Raw genomic sequence first — 17,694 nt, forward strand, 5'->3', positions numbered from 1 at the left:
GCATCAAGTATAAGGAATTTGCGAGAAAGAGCAACACCATGTGCTTTATATATGACTGGTCCATTCAATAAAGTCAACACTTTCAAATTCAGTCGAGACATCATCGTGGTCATGGTTATAGAGAGGCTTATTTTAGTGATGTATTTATGTGTGGGCGGTAGTTCAAGCCAAGCCTACCATGTTATGTTTCCCACCCGTGGCTGGACAGTGGGCATATGTATCGGATGGGAGAATTTCTTACAATTTACAATGTAGAATTCTGCTTCCACGTAATCTGTTTTGTTTTTAAGCTGTATTTCACTTAGTATTATGCCTTATGTCCTTCAGTTTTCAACGCGAAACCCGTCTATAAACACGAAACAATCTGTTAATCTATGCCAGAGGTGGGCAACCTTTTTGCTAATCACGGCCTCATTTCGAATACTTATGTAGCCTACGCCCGCATTCCATGGCATAGCCGTAATGAACTAACTGGACGCAAAATACCTATGTTAAACTGTCTAATGTCCATGTCCAATCCGGTGAACTTCGGACTATATAGTCTACTCTCCATATCGGCCTATTATACGCACCGAAATCGCGAGTGGAAATGCTGCGAATAGTTACTGAGACCATGGCTATGTTCAGTATTCACGCGAATCGCCAAAGGTTTTCAGATTCACGATGAATTCCGTCATTAATAGTAGCAGTATCACATATTACTATCAAATATTTATCCTTTCTCAGTCCATGTGATCAGATTCACCGGTAGAGTTGACAGAGGAAATGCTTTGGAAAATATAGGGCAAGTTATATATATGATAATGATGCATCTTCGGGTGGGGCAATTGTTATCATAGTCATTTTGTTGCATGTCGTTATTTCTTGACTTCCCATGAGAATTGTCGGAACAGAGGAAATATATTGGAATTGCCGAAATGTTCCAGAAACAATTTTTTTGGTGACGAGCACACGATTCCGATTCCGGCTCGTATAGCAAAGAGGCCTATACTATATTAAAATTGAAAAATGAAGTCGTATTGAACCGCGCGGAGCGCGAAGAACTTTCCAAGATTAATTAAAATCTCTAAAAAATTCTGGAGTGAATTCGTAGTTTCAATTTGCATGTCGACGGCCGCCAACACATGGAAATTGAATTACGTATCGACGGCCGCACAAATTCCCTTCTACGGCCGCAGGTTGCCCACCCCTGATCTCGGACAATAAAAGATAATATGTTGCTAATAGATTGGAATAAAATTGGCCACGCTATACGAATAGACGTGTACGTCATTATTCCGGGATTTATTTCCGGCCACTGGTATGGTGCAACAGAGGCGCTTGCATATACTGCGCAGTGCACATGCCTTTTTCTGGGGGTCGTGAAGGTACTGATCTTTTTGCAGTAACCAGCTTACCACATGTAAAGAAGTGGGCCGGGAACATTTTCAAATCGTGACCATAAAACTGCCGGGAACCAAACTTGAAAAGCCAACAAAATTGACCCCTGACGCTAAACGCGATTTGCGATCCAGCCGATAATTCGCAACGACATTTAAGCCCACAGCATTCCCATCTAAACCACGACACTTTTTATAGCATTACGTGTGCGGGCATATCTATATCTGGTTTACGCAGCGGCGCATGTAGATTAGATCGTGATGAAGGAGTATGCATTTTAAGATGAGCGTTGGATTCGTAACGAGACGCGATTGCATCCCTCGTCATAATCGGAGTTAGCGCGTATCTACAAAATCAATAATAATGCTAATACAAAAAAAGTCGTGCCTATTTCTTTTTTTTGGGATTGCATTGATTTTCCTTGTGATCACTCGCGTGATTTTGAATTCGTGTCTTTGAAGTGCGATATCAGATGTAATTTGAAAAAGTCTACGACCAGGAAAAGAGAGAATTCATATAAAAGACAACAAGAATATTTAAAGTGACCCATTTAGATTTACAGGATCTCAGTATTAATATATCAATATTGCAGCATGGATTTATATAGTACCTTGCTTTTATGTATTGCGTTATGGAATGGTTCATCGCAAGGTAAATCGCAGTTATTATACCGCAGCCTTTTGTATCAGGCAAATAACGCGCTTGCTTTACAGCCCTCCGATGTTGGAACTGTCACAACACTCGATCGCCAGAAGACTGTTTGCGATACGGATATAGCCAGCAATGTAGCTTTAGAGAAACAGTAAGCATATTCAAAAATTAGGCTTTGTCGAGCACTGCTCATTAAAAATCTATCATTGCTTAAGGTTTGTCAGACGGAGGTGCGGTATGCGTTTAGCTGGGGTGCGAATCCAATCATAAGGACATCATGTAAAGAAGCTCTCGCATGCAATGACAACCTAGTTCAAGTAAGAATATAATTAAATCTTCAATTCAATATCACAGTCGGCTTATTCGATAGACATTGGACAGCTTGTGATTAGAAGGAATTTTGAATAAACTCTTCATGAACTCATAAAGGGTAATATTATATAGACATATGTGCATGGCGGTATATATATACCGTAGTACCTATTGTTATGTAACACTCGTATTGTATTCATCAATTAAGAAGCTAAAAACAGTAGTAAATAACACTATGCGTAAAGGCATTGTTAAAATGGAACATACCTACAATTAGGATTGCATTTAAAACAAAAATCATATCTAGGCTCCTCCTCGCCACCTCATCCGCGTACGCGGCGTTTTACAAAAAGCTTAGAAGTGGGCCGTGCTATAAGTCGGCAGTTACGGAATAAAAATCAAACATATCGGTCTGGTGCAAATGACCATAGTAGTCGACAAACACCATGAATACCACAAACAACAACAAAACAAAAATCAATTTAAAACAAACGTGTTTAATACTTGTTTATAACATGTTTTTTATTTATTTTTTTAGTTTTTTTTAAGCCATGACGTCACAAATATTCAGTTGTGGCGTCATAGTGAATTGACATTGAGAATTGAAAATATAGGGTAAATATAGCAGCTTCTTTGACGAAAAATCTACGTACTATAGCTGTTGGACTGACTATTGTGAGGGTTCCAACCATCCCATATCGTATACGTCGGCTATATCGGGGGGTAATTGTCCGTAGGCTCATGCAACATGTTTTTTGGAAAGTATTTACACAATTATGGCATGATTTTACAGCTTTAAAAACACATTTTTTTAAAAGGCCTTTGTTTAAAACACTGTTCAAAACATGTTTTAAAAAAAGTGTTTTAAACAAGCATTTGTTTTAAATGCAACCCTACCTATATTCGATTACGTAATGTTGATATTTAAATGAAATGCGTGCCTTGAACTGGATACAAGGCTGCATGTCTGTTTGTTTCGTATTCATGGTGTTTCGACTACATTATAGCCATTTTACACCAGGCCGATATCCTTTATTTTTGATTCCATATTTACCGATGTGTAGCACGGTCCACTTGTAGGCTTTTTATAAAATACCGATTACGCGGATCACGTGGCGAGGAGGAGCCTATACGAACCCCCAACACCTACATAGGAATTATGGAGTCGATACGAGTGACGAATATACGATGGTTAAAAATTAATTGAAGGCGTGTCACTATACGCTATGGCCTATATTCATGTATAAATGATAAAATCGCAGGTGCTGTGACGTTGTAATAACCCACCAATGACATCATTTCCTTATATTAGCCAGTGTCTGGGAATTTGCTTCTTCTTTCTATTAAATCTCGCCACCTCCGCATGCAAGACGCATACTCGTATACGTAGTTTTTTTCCGGTAAACATATCGCTAATCGGCCCATCACGCATTTCTGGGTTTCGTGGGTGGAGCACAATGCGGTCTTTGAATGTTTTGTGCTATCGTGTCACTTATTTATCGCCACATGCGTCATTTGCTCAGATTTGCAATTGAGAATATAACATATCAAGATAACGCCTCTTGATTGACATAACAGCAGCAAAGAAGGATTGCGCCAAAATTGCTTGCGCGAGATAGTAATTATTTTTATCACTATACGTTATGAGAAAAAAACTAATTATTGACAGGACATACATTGAACACACCCGTCATGCCGTGTTGCATTATTATGGAATGTTATTTTCAGAATCCAAGACGAGGCTGGAGTCCAACTCAATGTAACGACGGCAAATTCAATTCCGTATGCAGGTGTTGTTGCGTTGGAGACCACTGCAACAGTAAAGATCTGTTGTGCGCAGTAAAAAGTAAGCATACCAATGAGAAGTGAAATCTTAGACTTGAGAGAATCAATGAAATCTTAGACTAGGTGAGTGCGCGGTGCTGACAAAAGTAAGACAAAGAGGTTCCGTCTCGGCTTCGTGTTCCATATTCCGGGAAATTTAAGGAAATCCGGATGATGTGTTTGAGTGTTATCGTGAAGGTTATCTTGCGAAAAATTTCAGAATATGATATTTGAAACTCGGTCCCGCTAAAGCTATACGCGATTTTGAAGCTCCCGTTGTGATGTATTCTGATCTAGATGCCCGAATCGCATGTTGGTACCGAAAATTACGAATTGAATATCGCGTCGATGGATGTAAGTTGAAAATTAATGCACGTGTTCCCGATATTAAAACAATGATAAAGATATTGATTAAAATCTATTCGATGTAATTATGGTCAAGTTACATAACGATTCGATTACAGATACGGGCAATGGGCAGTGGGCACTAATAGCATCGCTGAAATAGTAACGGGGTCGGTATTCGACAAAAATGAAGTATCGATGTCAAACCAATATACTCTTGCAATGTATAAACGGTTTTCAAAGCACGTTTTCACGTCGGTATTATTGAATATACTCTGTGGTTCGCTGACAAGGGTAAAATATGATATTGAACATCCATGACCATCATGGGATATTATCTCCATTCCTATCATAATAGCATGTCTGCTGTTACATAATATAGTGTACTTCCATTCAGATGCTACAATAGCATCCTCTACATCCTTATCCACTTCAAAAACAACGTCAACACTACTCACCACGAGGACCGATATAAAGTCCACAGGTAGAGTTCCACCTCGGGACATACCGTTTGCACCGGGAGATCTGCAGGGAGAGCGTAAGTACAGTGATGTAATGCCATCTCGCAAGGCACGAGGAACTTACAACGCGATTCTTCCGTTAGCATCCTGCGAAGTATTTCCGAATACACCGGAAAAGGGAAACATATCTTGCAGCAATGGTCGATTTCTAGCGAGCGAATGTGTGTTTTCGTGCGATGTGGGATATGAACTTGTCGGTAACCCAAACACGACTTGCCAGCAATTCGTCGACAGGGCGATGTGGAGCAGGAAAAGTCCGATCTGTCGCAAGAAGAGTGAGTATGCAGATTTTTCTTACCATATCGTTCTGGTCACGTATGTTCAAGACAAAAATTCAGTTGTTACAGATGTCGCGTTATTTTAGGAGTTTGTGATCCAGTACAAGCACCGACGAACGGGGGCGTAAAATGTAGCGGATGGGGCGAAGTGGGTATCACCCACTGTACCTTCCATTGTAACGAAGGTCTGCATTTGTCCGGTTCCGAAACGACATCGTGTATCGATACGCCTCTGGGGCCGCAATGGAATGAGAATTTTCCGTTATGTGCCGGTGAGTGATCGACATTTTAACGGCATTCGCACGCGGATGATGCCTTTTTGCCCAATTTCTGCGCTGGGGTTGTTATAATTTGGTAGTAAACGCGTAATGTTACGTAACAGAAAAGTGTGAAAAGATAGAGGCGCCGGAGAATGGATTTGTTGAGTGCTTCGGATCCGGAGGCCCGGATACGATTTGTGGATTCGTATGCGACACCGGTTTCCTGCTCGAAGGGGACACAACGGTCTCGTGTTTTTTGACTCCGGAGGGATCACGGTGGTCAGGCAATGCTCCAGTGTGTACTGGTATGTATACTTATGAATAAACACATTCAGTAATGAATGTTACTCCATTTGGTGTACCAATATCGATAACGTGATAATAACTATCATCCACTCTTAGCGAAATGAATGTGCACCAGGCTAACTTGACCTACTTCATAATTCAGAAAATCAGTTCTCAGGGTGTTGATCGAATATTTCACCTAATTTCTTATCGACTGAACGGCATTTTCTAATTTTTGTGTTTCAATTTTTAGCCAATTAGAGACAAGAATTATTAATCGCCGTTTTTCTTTTGCTGTATATATTCAATGATTAGTTTGGTTCTTTTGGTTACTTCACGGAAGATAAGATTGTCATTGATTCACGGTTTTGAGAGCATTACGTAGCCTACATATTTACGTGCATGCATTACCACGTCATTATGTGCCTACGTTCCTTCGTCCTCCGTTTGTAGTAAGTATATTATAGTTTGTCAAGCATCATTTGAAATAAAATGTTATGTTTGATTTACACCGCGGTGTAATTTTGATGTGTGAGACTCTTTTCGCCTCTTCGCTACTTCGCCTATGGGCCAAGAAGGTGGGTTTCTGATTTCAAAGACTACTCCAAGTCGGTTCGACACCTTCCTATCTTTGCATTGTACCGCAGTTTTGTGGTGTTTTGAAATGATGAAAATATTGATAAACTTATACTGAATAGTGTACTGTCACCCTGTACAGAATAAGGAATTTGGTGGCAGAGAAAACCTTTCTACCTATACTCTTCAAATAGGCTGCAACAAAATGAACGTCAGTAGATGCGCCGACGCAGGTCATTGAAAAAAGCCCTTTATACCTTATTTTAGATTTCGCACACCGCGACTTCGTTTTTTGGTTCCGTCACTATTTGCGAGGTCACCAATTGGTAATTTTGTTATCCAGACCAAATTTCCATTTTGCGGCAATAATACACTATACGCCATGCCCGCAAATATTTTTGACCAAAGATAAGTATAGATAAACATTCTACACGCTGATTCAGTCGCTAAGATTCGATAGGTGTCGTTGTAGGGTATTTTTTCTCTGAAAATTAACCTAATGATTAAATTGTCTGTGAACGTTGGTCGAGCCGGCAAATTATTGCGACGGAATTTGGAAATTGTTGTCTCCGAACCGAGAATATTGCAAAACAGAAATTCTTTCTCCGCAATTAACATATATACCATAACATATATAACATTGTGACTTCATCGATATTGTGTTGTAGATGTGAATTCTTAATTTATCATCGAAGCTTCACCGTTAGGTTACTCGTCTATATGCATTTCCGCTGTCCGCGACATCGGCGAATTTACAAGCTAGCGAAAGGCGAACCAACTTGGTGATATGCCGTGCGACAGTCGATATCAGAACTATATATGCACTATCTGCAATGTCATTCTACATCTGCTAGTATCTTCTCGTGTCTGCCTGAAGGATTGTCAATTTGACATGTTGCCCTCCCCACTTCCCGCGAATGGAATGTTTCCGCCACCTAAATAGCCCTTTCGATTTTTCGCTAGTTTGTCTTACAAAATTGACCATCAAATGGTGAAATTGTCCACTTTGAGAACCACAGGTCCAATGCATTTGAGTTATACGGGATAAGAATTTGGATTCGACAAAAATATAGATGGCCAATAAAGGTTGAGATCGATGTTATCGTAAAATGCTGTCAAAAGCAACGCGTATGTGCCTGCATATCAAGGAGGTGGCCACGTCAACTACGTCGTAAATGAGTCGTAAATATTCAACTTGGTTAGATAAGGAGATCAGATTGTCCCTGGTTAATGTTAAACAAGCTGTAAAATACAACGCGTTCTTGAAGATGGGGCATTACGATGTGCGTAGAGGGTCATCCCTCGTTATGTAATCGAATCTGATACGTTTCCCACGAAAACTGTATAATCGGTATACTAGCATGGCACGCATATATTCTATTGACTACGTAACCAGAAGGGCATCCATGTCGTCGGGTGCCATACCGTTTACAATATTAAATAAGCTTACTCGAGGTTGTGGGGCTTATAATAACGAGCCTCTTCCGTCTGAAATAGTGGCTTATGCGTCTCACCTTACCCGTCTGTGTTGTGCATCAATTCTACGTGATGGTATATGCGCGCTAAATTCTAGTAACTTCTGCTTCATTTACGTCATTCGCGAGATGGGAGATAGTTGTACGGATCAGATTACGGAATTACCGAGGACTGACGTATAACGAGGGTCGCTGTCTATCACGAGTACAAAAATAACGATTGCATGTAAGGGTAAAAGACCAGCGGCATAATAGTCGAGCGGTATCACGATTGCATCTGATGGTCTGAATTCGTCCGTGATATATAATTGCAAGCCCTGTATATCATTCTCAATATGAGAAATCCAGGTATTTTTTTGGACGAATATATTTTCATTGATACAATTGGCTACAATCATATTATGCGGGATAATCTTCTACGATGCGCTTCGCCTTCAGCACGCCACGTTATAGTGCGTGTACCGTGTATGCGAAGTGCATATATTCATCGCGCAGAAACGACAGTTCAATTTTGACATTTCTATGAATCCTTGATCAATGTTAGTTACCAAATCAGTAAACAGGGAAACGAAAAGAACTAAGATTACCGAAAACGTTATGCTCATGAGTACACTGTACATTGTACAATTATATAGGCCTACAATGATCGGATTGGGACATCAAGTAGGCCTAAGGCTTATATTATGCTTCATTACTGTTGATCTGTGTTTCATGATACTTCCAGTGAGCATGATTAGTGAGAATTACAAGAAATGATAACTTAATATTGTTAATTTATACCCACCAAAAGCTTTTAGACTGTGTCTGAATAAATTAACAGCATGAAGTTACGGTTTCGCATAATTCTGAAGCTATGGCTCGTTTAAATAGTTTGCAACAGTGTAGATTCAGCAAAACAATTTGCATGTTATATGTCGGAGACGATATCGCAGCTGATTAATATACGCCGATCATAAACAATTTTCAGTGCGAGAGCCCATGCTATTTAGACTTTCGACCATCCAAGTGCATTTCCCGTATATTTACATCCACGCGTTTCATTGCAGCCCCCCCACCGAGATGTCCAGATTTGGGCGAGCTGGAACACGGGAGAATATTCTGCGACAACAAAAACTTAGAGTTGGGCACGACATGCCGTTTCAGATGTACCAGACAAGGCAACGTCCCGTTCCGTGGAAAGCGATTCGAATCTGTATGCGAGGCAACGCCGGACGGCGGGGTTCGATGGAGCCGCAGAAAGCCATGCTGTAATTGTAAGCGTTGACTGCGGAAAGCGTGATTACGGAGCTATGAAAACGCTGTCGTTTTCTGTTTAGCATTCTGTGCAACGCAAGCCAAGAAAGACATTGTGGTCATCATCGATTCGTCGACTTCTGTCAAGAAAAGAGAGTGGAGAAAAATGAAGGACTTTATTTTACACCTTATCAAGTAAGAACATATCATAAATACTGAGCTGGCCAAAGTGGATACCGTTGCTACTCAAGTTGAAGTAGAAGTAACACCGTACTTTTATACTCAATTGGAAGGAGAAGTGTTATTTACAGGACCGGTCAATTCAAGTCGAAGTAGAAAATTAAGTGTTTGAAAAGTACCCAAGTAAGTACTGTTTGTTGTTTCAGTAGTATATAGTAAACATACTTTTAGCAGGTAATCAGGAGGTGGTTGCTTTCGAAATTGCAAGAGACACAAAATGACTAATAGCTCTACAGATAGGCGCAATCCTTGGAGTTGGTTACCGTGAAGCAGTGGAAATATTGGACACGGTTTTATGAAAATTTCTCTCATAAGAGTGTTGCAAAAATGACTGCTAACTTTTCGAAATCCAAAATGTAACATGTAAGTACTTTTGTCCTAGAAAACGTGTTCGGTAGAAGTGGAAGTAGTCTAATAACATAAGTACATGAGTAAGTACAGCATGTGGGTAAAATCTACTTGAGTACTCTGAAAATGCAGGAGTACTTCATAAGCGACCATACTGCCTGCATTTATATCAAGCAGGTTTACCGATAACTAGAACCCATATTCAACAGGTGGTCGAAATGCGGATTTGTAGTGTGCTTTCATTCTCTTCGATTCTCTTCTTCTATTGTAATGTCACGTGGTTTACCGCCATCACCATACTCGAAATATAATCTGGACCGAAAGGGTTAATTTTGCCTGTATACTTGCCTTCACGCCCATCGATTTTTGGAAAGCCGGATTGGTTTATATTTAATAGAGATTTTAACGTATGTAACCACTGTATGGCACAAGCTATGTAACTTGATCGAGAAATCGAAAATTCAGTTTCGTAACGCCTCATTTGTGAAAATTGAAGCTGTATTGCAATGTTAGATGTTGAGCATCGGGATTGGTGATAGCGTCGCGTTTTACGTCTGAAATAAAACGACAGCTGGTATACCAAACGATTTTTTTCTCGTTTCGTAGAAATTTCAACATCTCCGAGGACGGCGTGCAAATATCAGCGTTCCGTTTCACCAAGCACGTGGATAGACGGTCCCAAATTCTGTTTGGCCGCCACCGAACGGAAGAAGGACTGATGGGGGCGGTCAAGAAAATTCCAAAAAGAGGAGGTGGTATGTAAAATAAGATTTTCTCGGGAACCGCAGGGTCCGTTACCATGTCGTTGTCGTGGTGCGCAGGGTCAAACATCGGAAATGCTCTGAGGTACGCTAAGAATGTGGTGCTAAAAACCAGAAACAGACCCGATGTGTCCGACTTGGTCTTTCTTATGACGGATGGCCAGTCCAAAGACGAATTTCAGGACATCTCTAAGGAATTACGGGACTCGGGAGTACAGGTGTGTGAAGGCAGTCTCATACCGAATTCCTTGCTGTTGTTGTTGTTTATTTAACACAACGCAATCTGTGCTTGTCGCCTGTTGGTCTTTTGCATCACAGTAAGGCAGACTGAAATAATGATAAAAGTTCAAAGTTCAGAATTGGATGTCAACACTCAAAAATCGCAAATGGCAATTACTAGGGATGGTGTGAACGTGAGGTTCACGTTCGTGTTCTGTGTGTGAACCTCGGAAATTTAGAGGTTCGCGTTCACAACAGAACCTTGGTAGGTTCTGCACTGTGAACCTTTTTTGGTAAATTGTAATTTGCACTTCATTATAAGAACTTTGGTTCAAGTTTATTGCATTTCAACTGCGGGTCACTCTATGCATGGCGCTTGCAGCATAAAAAATCAACACTAAACGAGCATGCACCATGACAACCTTAAAAGTTATACTTGTTTTTTGTTACCAAAATTTTCTCGAAATGTTCAGCTTTCCGTTTTGAATATTTATTGACTATCCGCTGTGAGCTTGACCCGCAATCACACAACATCACGAGCGACATACGTAGTCAGCGAATGATGCTTATTCAGCCAATCAATGACATTGATATCGTTTTCTGATGTAAAATATCGAGCGGGCGTACGGGGTTAATCTTGACTTGACCGCCCTATTTCTTGTCGCATTCTTTTTTCTATACTATCTTCTTTACTTTCATTCAGTGTGCATGCCTCCTCTTTACATCGCCTAGGCCAAGGGGGGTGTCAGATTCCATAGACTACTCCTTGTCGCTTCGACATCTTCCTGTCTTTTCATTGTATCGCATTTTTGTGGTGTATTGAACTGATAAAATTGCTAATAAACCAATGATGATCTTTACTGTATCATTAAAACCAAATTCGTTCGATTAAGGTGCTGGCTACTGCTATATAACTTGTTGTTTATGGCATCAGTAGCGAGTATAGAAACCCGTCTTACACTCTGCTCAACATCAATGTAGCAATACTCAGACTCCGAACACATTGTCCGGTCTGGCTAAGACCATGAAGGCGTAAGCTTATATTTCATGGTAAGTCCTCGTCGAAATTGTTGGCAAAGCGACGGAATGTATTGATTTTATGAGATTATTATATTCTTTGATAACCGCGGTTGATACATTTAGCGACGTCTAAAACGCCAATATGTAGCCTACTACAGCAATGCGGCATTATGTGGCCCGAGTCTTCGCTAGGTATCGTGTACATTAATATAGGCTATCACTTCATTGAAAGATAGGGTTGGAATTAGCAATATGACGTCACGAGGTTCACGTTCGTGTTCACACAGAACCTTTCAAAAAGGTTCGCGTTCACACGAACCCGAACCTTTCAGAGGTTCACACCATCCCTAGCAATTACACGATAATACAAATTCGATAACGTAAGAAGCCATGATGCATTGTAGGCCTGCAAAACTAAGCATAAGCTTCATTTCATGGATCAAGTGCGGTCCGTTTGGCTTCAATACGGCCGAACGCTAACCAATTGGTGATAAATGTATCTCTATATATATATCTGACAATTTGCGACTTCGTAGCCCCCGCAGCTATAGAACATCCATTTGTCATTCATGCAGTAGAAAAATAACATCAATCAAATTCACTTTCTATCATGCGCACATTTACAGACACTTAACGACTTGGCCATACATTGCCGACATTTGTCAAGAAAATTGAAATCGACGAGATAATCTATACCGGCAGACATTCCGGCCCGGTATTATTGGCTTTTCTGCTAGGCGCTAAGAACTTAAGGATGTAGCGTAGTGAAGTAGATTGTGTAGCTGACTATGTCCTTGAGGTTACGTCGCATCTCCATCATCCCAGCACCGTAATAGTGCAGACGGAAATAAATTGTATTCCGTCCTCGTGATAAGTATGAGCTGAGAAATGCAACGAGCAAAAGCAAATCATGGTCACATATACAAAGTAACTGAACTCCGAATCTTGATGATGTGGCTGGAATTACGGAAATATAACATCTTTTTCTTCAGATTGTTGCCCTCGGAGTCTTCAGAGACAACTCGCATAAGTTGACGGGAGAATTGGCGAAAATAACCGGAGACAGAGACTTGGTGATGCCGGTGCTGAATGTGCTGGATAACTTCCAGTACGACGCGCTGAAGTTGATTGCTGAGCGAATATGTGAAGTCACCTGCGATTAGAATCCTACCCGTGTTGCGTTTTTTGTTCCAATTCTTCAACGAATATATGATTGTTCGAACTGCCTGTTCCCCTGATTATTACCTTTACATTTCATACAGTCCTGTGTTTGTTTGTTTGTTTGTTGGAAAATATTGATGGAGTATTTTTTATAAGATTTTTATTTTCTTTTATTCCAATACAGTATTGTAAAAAGTATCTCGCTGGCTAATGTGTATGTGCAAACTCAATGTATTGATGCAGACTCAGGGCATATATGCTTCGCAAGACTTCGCGTGACTTCTGCAATGCAATTCGCAGATTGTTCAGATTTATGGGTTAGGCCCATATCAGGATCAATGGAAACTTTTGAATATGGATTTACCATAGGTGGTCTAGTTTGATATGTGCAGACTAGACCGCGAAAACTCGTCATCAACACACTGGCGCAATATGGCAAGTTGCCGCCATGTTCAATCAGGCAATGAAGCTAATTGCTTTCACGCTGTATTCAAAACACGGACAGTTTCCAACCGAAAAGTATAAGGAATTGCGAAAAAACGAAGAAACACTTTCATATCGCGACTCCGCTGAATCAGTCTACGTTATATGCGCGTGCGTCATGAATGACGAAATGAATCAGCACTTGGTACCTGTATACTATGCGCAGTATACAGTGAGTGTCAGATTTCACAACCGCCATATCCGATAGAGGTCGACCGATTATAATAATTATAATAATTATCGACTTAGCCGATTATCGAGGCAGATATTTGGAATTTTCCCGATAATCAATATCGGCCTATGAAGGCCGACATCGCGGCCGATATTTTATGTATAAAATAATTCAAAAATATTGGTAATTCAATGCTCCGTGTTCTCAATCTCAAGAAATCGACGACGCAAAGGGCGATGCGTGACAGATTTGCCATTGCAGGACGAGTCTAACTGGGTGAGCACGCAGAGAAACGATATGCTTCCGGCATTACGATCTACCTCTACTGGACCGATCTGCAATTCTGTATCACGTTTTGCTTTTTGGGTTATCCCAAATTTCAATGAATATGCACAATTAAGCAATAATTCTTTTTTATTTCAGTTTTCTCGTTTGTTGTTCAGCTTTCTGTGGCATGTCTAAGTGCCATCTCGCCTAATATATAATATTTTTGGCGAAATGGTTCTCTGCTCCTTCCACATTAATATCGGCCTATGATATCGGTTATCGGCCTTGTGAGTGTGTTGATAATCAGTATCGGTATCGGCCTGCAAAAATCAATATCGGTCGACCTCTATATCCGATGTCAGACTGTTCACGACTGTCTGCGCCTTCGCGATTCGGAAATGTCCATGTCCATAACGACATTACAGAATTGTGTCGCATAGTGTAAACTTGCATATTAATTGACGTTGTTCACCACTCGAACAATTTTGCGGCAAATGCGCGCCAACATCGCGGCTTTGCGAATGTGTAGATATACCGAGTCAATATCTGAAACGATTACGAGTCGCATGTACTATGTATCAGTGACGTGCGGTCAGGGGAGGCAAGTGAGGCACTGCCTCACCTGTCGCTGGGATGTGTGAATATTCTTTCATCCAACATCACCAATTTTCATATTTATTGTTCCAAAATACAGCGCGAAAGGAAGGTGAGGCACAGGTGAGGCACGGGCGGGTCGTCATACTCATGATTTCATCAGCAGCAGATAGAGAAACGCATCGAATCAGCCGAGAACGCCGTTATAGTCCGCGTACAATTTTCGCTATGCGAGCTATAGTCAATTCGATGTCCGAACCCCATGGCCGACTTGGACAACTAGATGATTCTAGTTGTCTAATTTCACTAAACTAGAGCTAAATGCCAGTAATCTAATTTTATTATAATTTGTGAAATGTTTCAGTGCTCTAATTCTAATTCTAATCTAGTTTGTGAAATGTTTTCTCTAATTTTAGTTCTAATCTAATCTACTGTTTTTCTGAAAATGCCTCTTTGTCCGCGGCATTTTGCACCGAGTTAACAAGAATATCCCTCTCGCGCAGGGTAATCCGGTGCGAATAAGCCACCGTCGCATTAATTACACCGCACAGTCATAGTAGTAATTGTGACGAATAATAACCATGCTGGCAAGTGGCGTAGTGACTTTTAGCCATCGCCGAAGCCGTTTCAGCTATAGTGAGGAATAATGATGTTGGGCATAGGCGAATAACTTATTTTGAAACAATAGCAATAATAATTTCAAACTGAAATACATTTCAGCATTTAAAAATGCTTTATTTCGCGTTCTTCCAAAATCACAAATCATATCACCGGCCCCATCTGGCCCGCGTGTTGGTGACCTGTGGTAGGCCTATAGAGCAACGCGAGCCAAGCTTGGTGTACAAACGGTAACCATTCCCATGCTTATGGGAATGCCATGTGATTTGATTTGATATGAACTGAACTTAATTTTCGCTGTATTTATATCTAATTTATAATTTCATTCAATTTCCAAGTTTTAGCGAATTCAGTAATTCTAATTCTAATCTAATTTGGAAAAAACTGCGTAGCTCCAATTCTAATTCTAATCTAATTTGGAAAAGCTGGAAAGATAGCCTGAGGAATTTTGGGGCTGTTTTCACGAACGAATGCTTATTCTGTCGAAAATTGATATCTCCTGTGATGAATCAATATAAGAATCAAGCTCCGCATAGGTTAATTTGCAGCTTGTGACAGTCCATGCGAACGAATTACGACCGTTTTCACAACTACTTACTTGAGTATATTTAAAGTCAGTCAATTCTACTTCTACTTCAAGTAGTTTTAGGATGCTTTAAAAATGAATACTTCTACTCGTGCATGAGTAGATGTTTGCGTCGATACTTCTACTTCTACTTGATTAGCTGTCTTGACTACTTTGAACACCTCTGGCTTACGCCAGTGATTATTACAGTATTGGTTGCGAAAGGTATAAATTTTGGTCGCTATCGCACTTAAGCTATAGCCGAATGTACGTAATATTTGCATCATTTAATTTTATTCGCGTTCTACCAGATCTTCTGTGGTTGCTTTGGTCGTTTTCAAGTCCACTGTGTTCGGCACCATAGCCGAAAAGTGACAGGCCCATCAAAGATGTTACGATGACATGGCCTGATGATGACAAATGTGCCCACCCCTATATCATACAAGTTGGTTTGATGTCACAATTCGGTTGGTCTGACACTAGATTTGTCTGAAAACCTCCTGAGATCGCGGTAAAGCGGTAAAGGTTGTCGTTGCTCAAGATATATTGGAATCGCTCACACGGTTTCATCGCCGCAAATATAAATATTTTGGCAGCGCGCGGGGTCGCATGGCTGTATGGTGCCCAAAACGTTAGTCTCCTAGCGTGAAAATGTCCAGCGCCGATATGCCGATTCATAAAATAGTCGCGCTCTCACAGGCTGCACAGTACACACTCCTAGACTAAGGCAGACGGTTTCATACAATAATCGGTTGCCATCGGTTGTGGAGTTTCCCACATTATAACGAATAAATCGGGTCCCGGTAAATCGCACCAGGCGCATTTTTTTTCTTCAGATTATTATAATCTGCCCCAAAAGACTCTGGTTTATGATGATTTACGAAATAATTTTGGATCGTCTATACGAGCTTTTTCCATTTTGAATACTTATGTTACACGTTTTGCAAGAAACATGGTTATATGTCGTGTGCGTCAATTCATTTGGCGTGCCATGAAAAATCATCTCGAGTGCCACAAATGGCACGCCTACCGGGGATTGTCGACCCCCGATCTGTAGACCTACAGTTAGACATGCTTCATATGAAAAATATTAGCATTAAAAGAGCCACGAAACAAAAATTCAAATTTATGTCGTCACAATGACGTGACCTGCGCTGCCGTAATTAATTATCAAGTTCATTGTTGAACACAATGATTTATCATTGATCGATGACCAAGCAAACATCCATTGTTGCGGGTGAAGCGTTTATGTGAACTCGATTAAAGATTCAATGGCAAATTTCTGACCCTGTAGAGCCACCTTCCCCTAAATTTTACAAGTCTTGCGTACGGAAAGAAACAACAGGAAAACAACACTCGTATATTGTTATTACGAGATAAAATGCATCAATTTATATTCAGGTTAAACCTCTCTAGCAAAATGGCAAAATCGTTAAGAGTCGCAATCAAAGGTCGAAAGGGCCGCAGTTTGCCCACCCCTGCTATAGTTGTTGTTGTTGTTGTCCGTGGTATTCATTGTGTTTGTCGACTACTATGATCATTTACACCAGGCCGATGTTCCTTATTTTTAATTCCGTATTTGCCGACTTGTAGCATGGCCCACTTCTAGGCTTTTTGTGAGACAATGCTTAAGTCAGGGACGGGCAACCTACGGCCCGCGAAGGGATTTTGACCTGCCCGCAGAGAGTTTCTACTCTGAAAGTGAAATTCTATTCTGCAAGTATTGACAAATTTTATGCGTCACAGAATGAATCAAGGTTTGCCAACCTGAGAAAGATGGACATGAAACTGCTTGCTCTGTTTGGGTGTGTATATATTTTCGACCATGAACATGGATCATAAGGGGTGTTCAAAAATGACTTTTTTCTCAAATTGTACTGGCTACTTGATAAAATTGTTAGGTTACCTAATTTACACGTACAATCCAAATTTGGTTCAATTCCAGCCAGTAGCCGCATTGCTACAGGAGAAGGAAGTTTCTATTTATTACATGAAAATAAGTAAACAAAAATTTCAAAATTTTCTGTTCACCTCATGGAAGTGTTAGATTGTCTATGGAAACGATGTTCACCACATTTGGTTCAATTCCAATCAGTGGAAGCGGAG

At 40.5% G+C, this 17,694-nt stretch overlaps 1 protein-coding gene and 1 long non-coding RNA gene across 2 annotated transcripts in view; one reads left to right on the top strand and one right to left on the bottom strand.

Annotated features, from left to right (window-relative positions):
* LOC145444270 (uncharacterized) overlaps positions 1-17,694 on the bottom strand; it is a 244,724-nt gene that overhangs the window by 47,321 nt on the left and 179,709 nt on the right. The window lies entirely within an intron of this gene.
* Positions 1,086-13,087, top strand: LOC145444521 (uncharacterized). The gene is made up of 13 exons (XM_080322507.1): positions 1,086-2,031; positions 2,094-2,182; positions 2,247-2,348; positions 4,072-4,189; positions 4,910-5,050; positions 5,117-5,308; positions 5,398-5,583; positions 5,694-5,876; positions 8,954-9,160; positions 9,224-9,335; positions 10,335-10,483; positions 10,550-10,707; positions 12,721-13,087. Exons 1-13 carry the CDS (start codon positions 1,974-1,976, stop codon positions 12,889-12,891), a joined length of 1,866 nt encoding a protein of 621 aa, XP_080178633.1. The 5' UTR covers positions 1,086-1,973; the 3' UTR covers positions 12,892-13,087.

The sequence above is a fragment of the Botryllus schlosseri genome, chromosome 8, assembly GCF_051294905.1.
Source record: "Botryllus schlosseri isolate E-star chromosome 8, Bs_hap1, whole genome shotgun sequence".
Lineage (NCBI taxonomy): Eukaryota > Metazoa > Chordata > Ascidiacea > Stolidobranchia > Styelidae > Botryllus > Botryllus schlosseri.

Bases quoted from the DNA above. Each gene is read 5' to 3' on its own strand.
- LOC145444521 (XM_080322507.1), top strand. From the start codon at position 1,974: ATGGATTTATATAGTACCTTGCTTTTATGTATTGCGTTATGGAATGGT. The intron at 2,349-4,071 runs GTAAGAATATAA...TGTTATTTTCAG, and splicing joins GCAATGACAACCTAGTTCAA to AATCCAAGACGAGGCTGGAG. The intron at 5,051-5,116 runs GTAAGTACAGTG...TTCTTCCGTTAG, and splicing joins GGGAGATCTGCAGGGAGAGC to CATCCTGCGAAGTATTTCCG.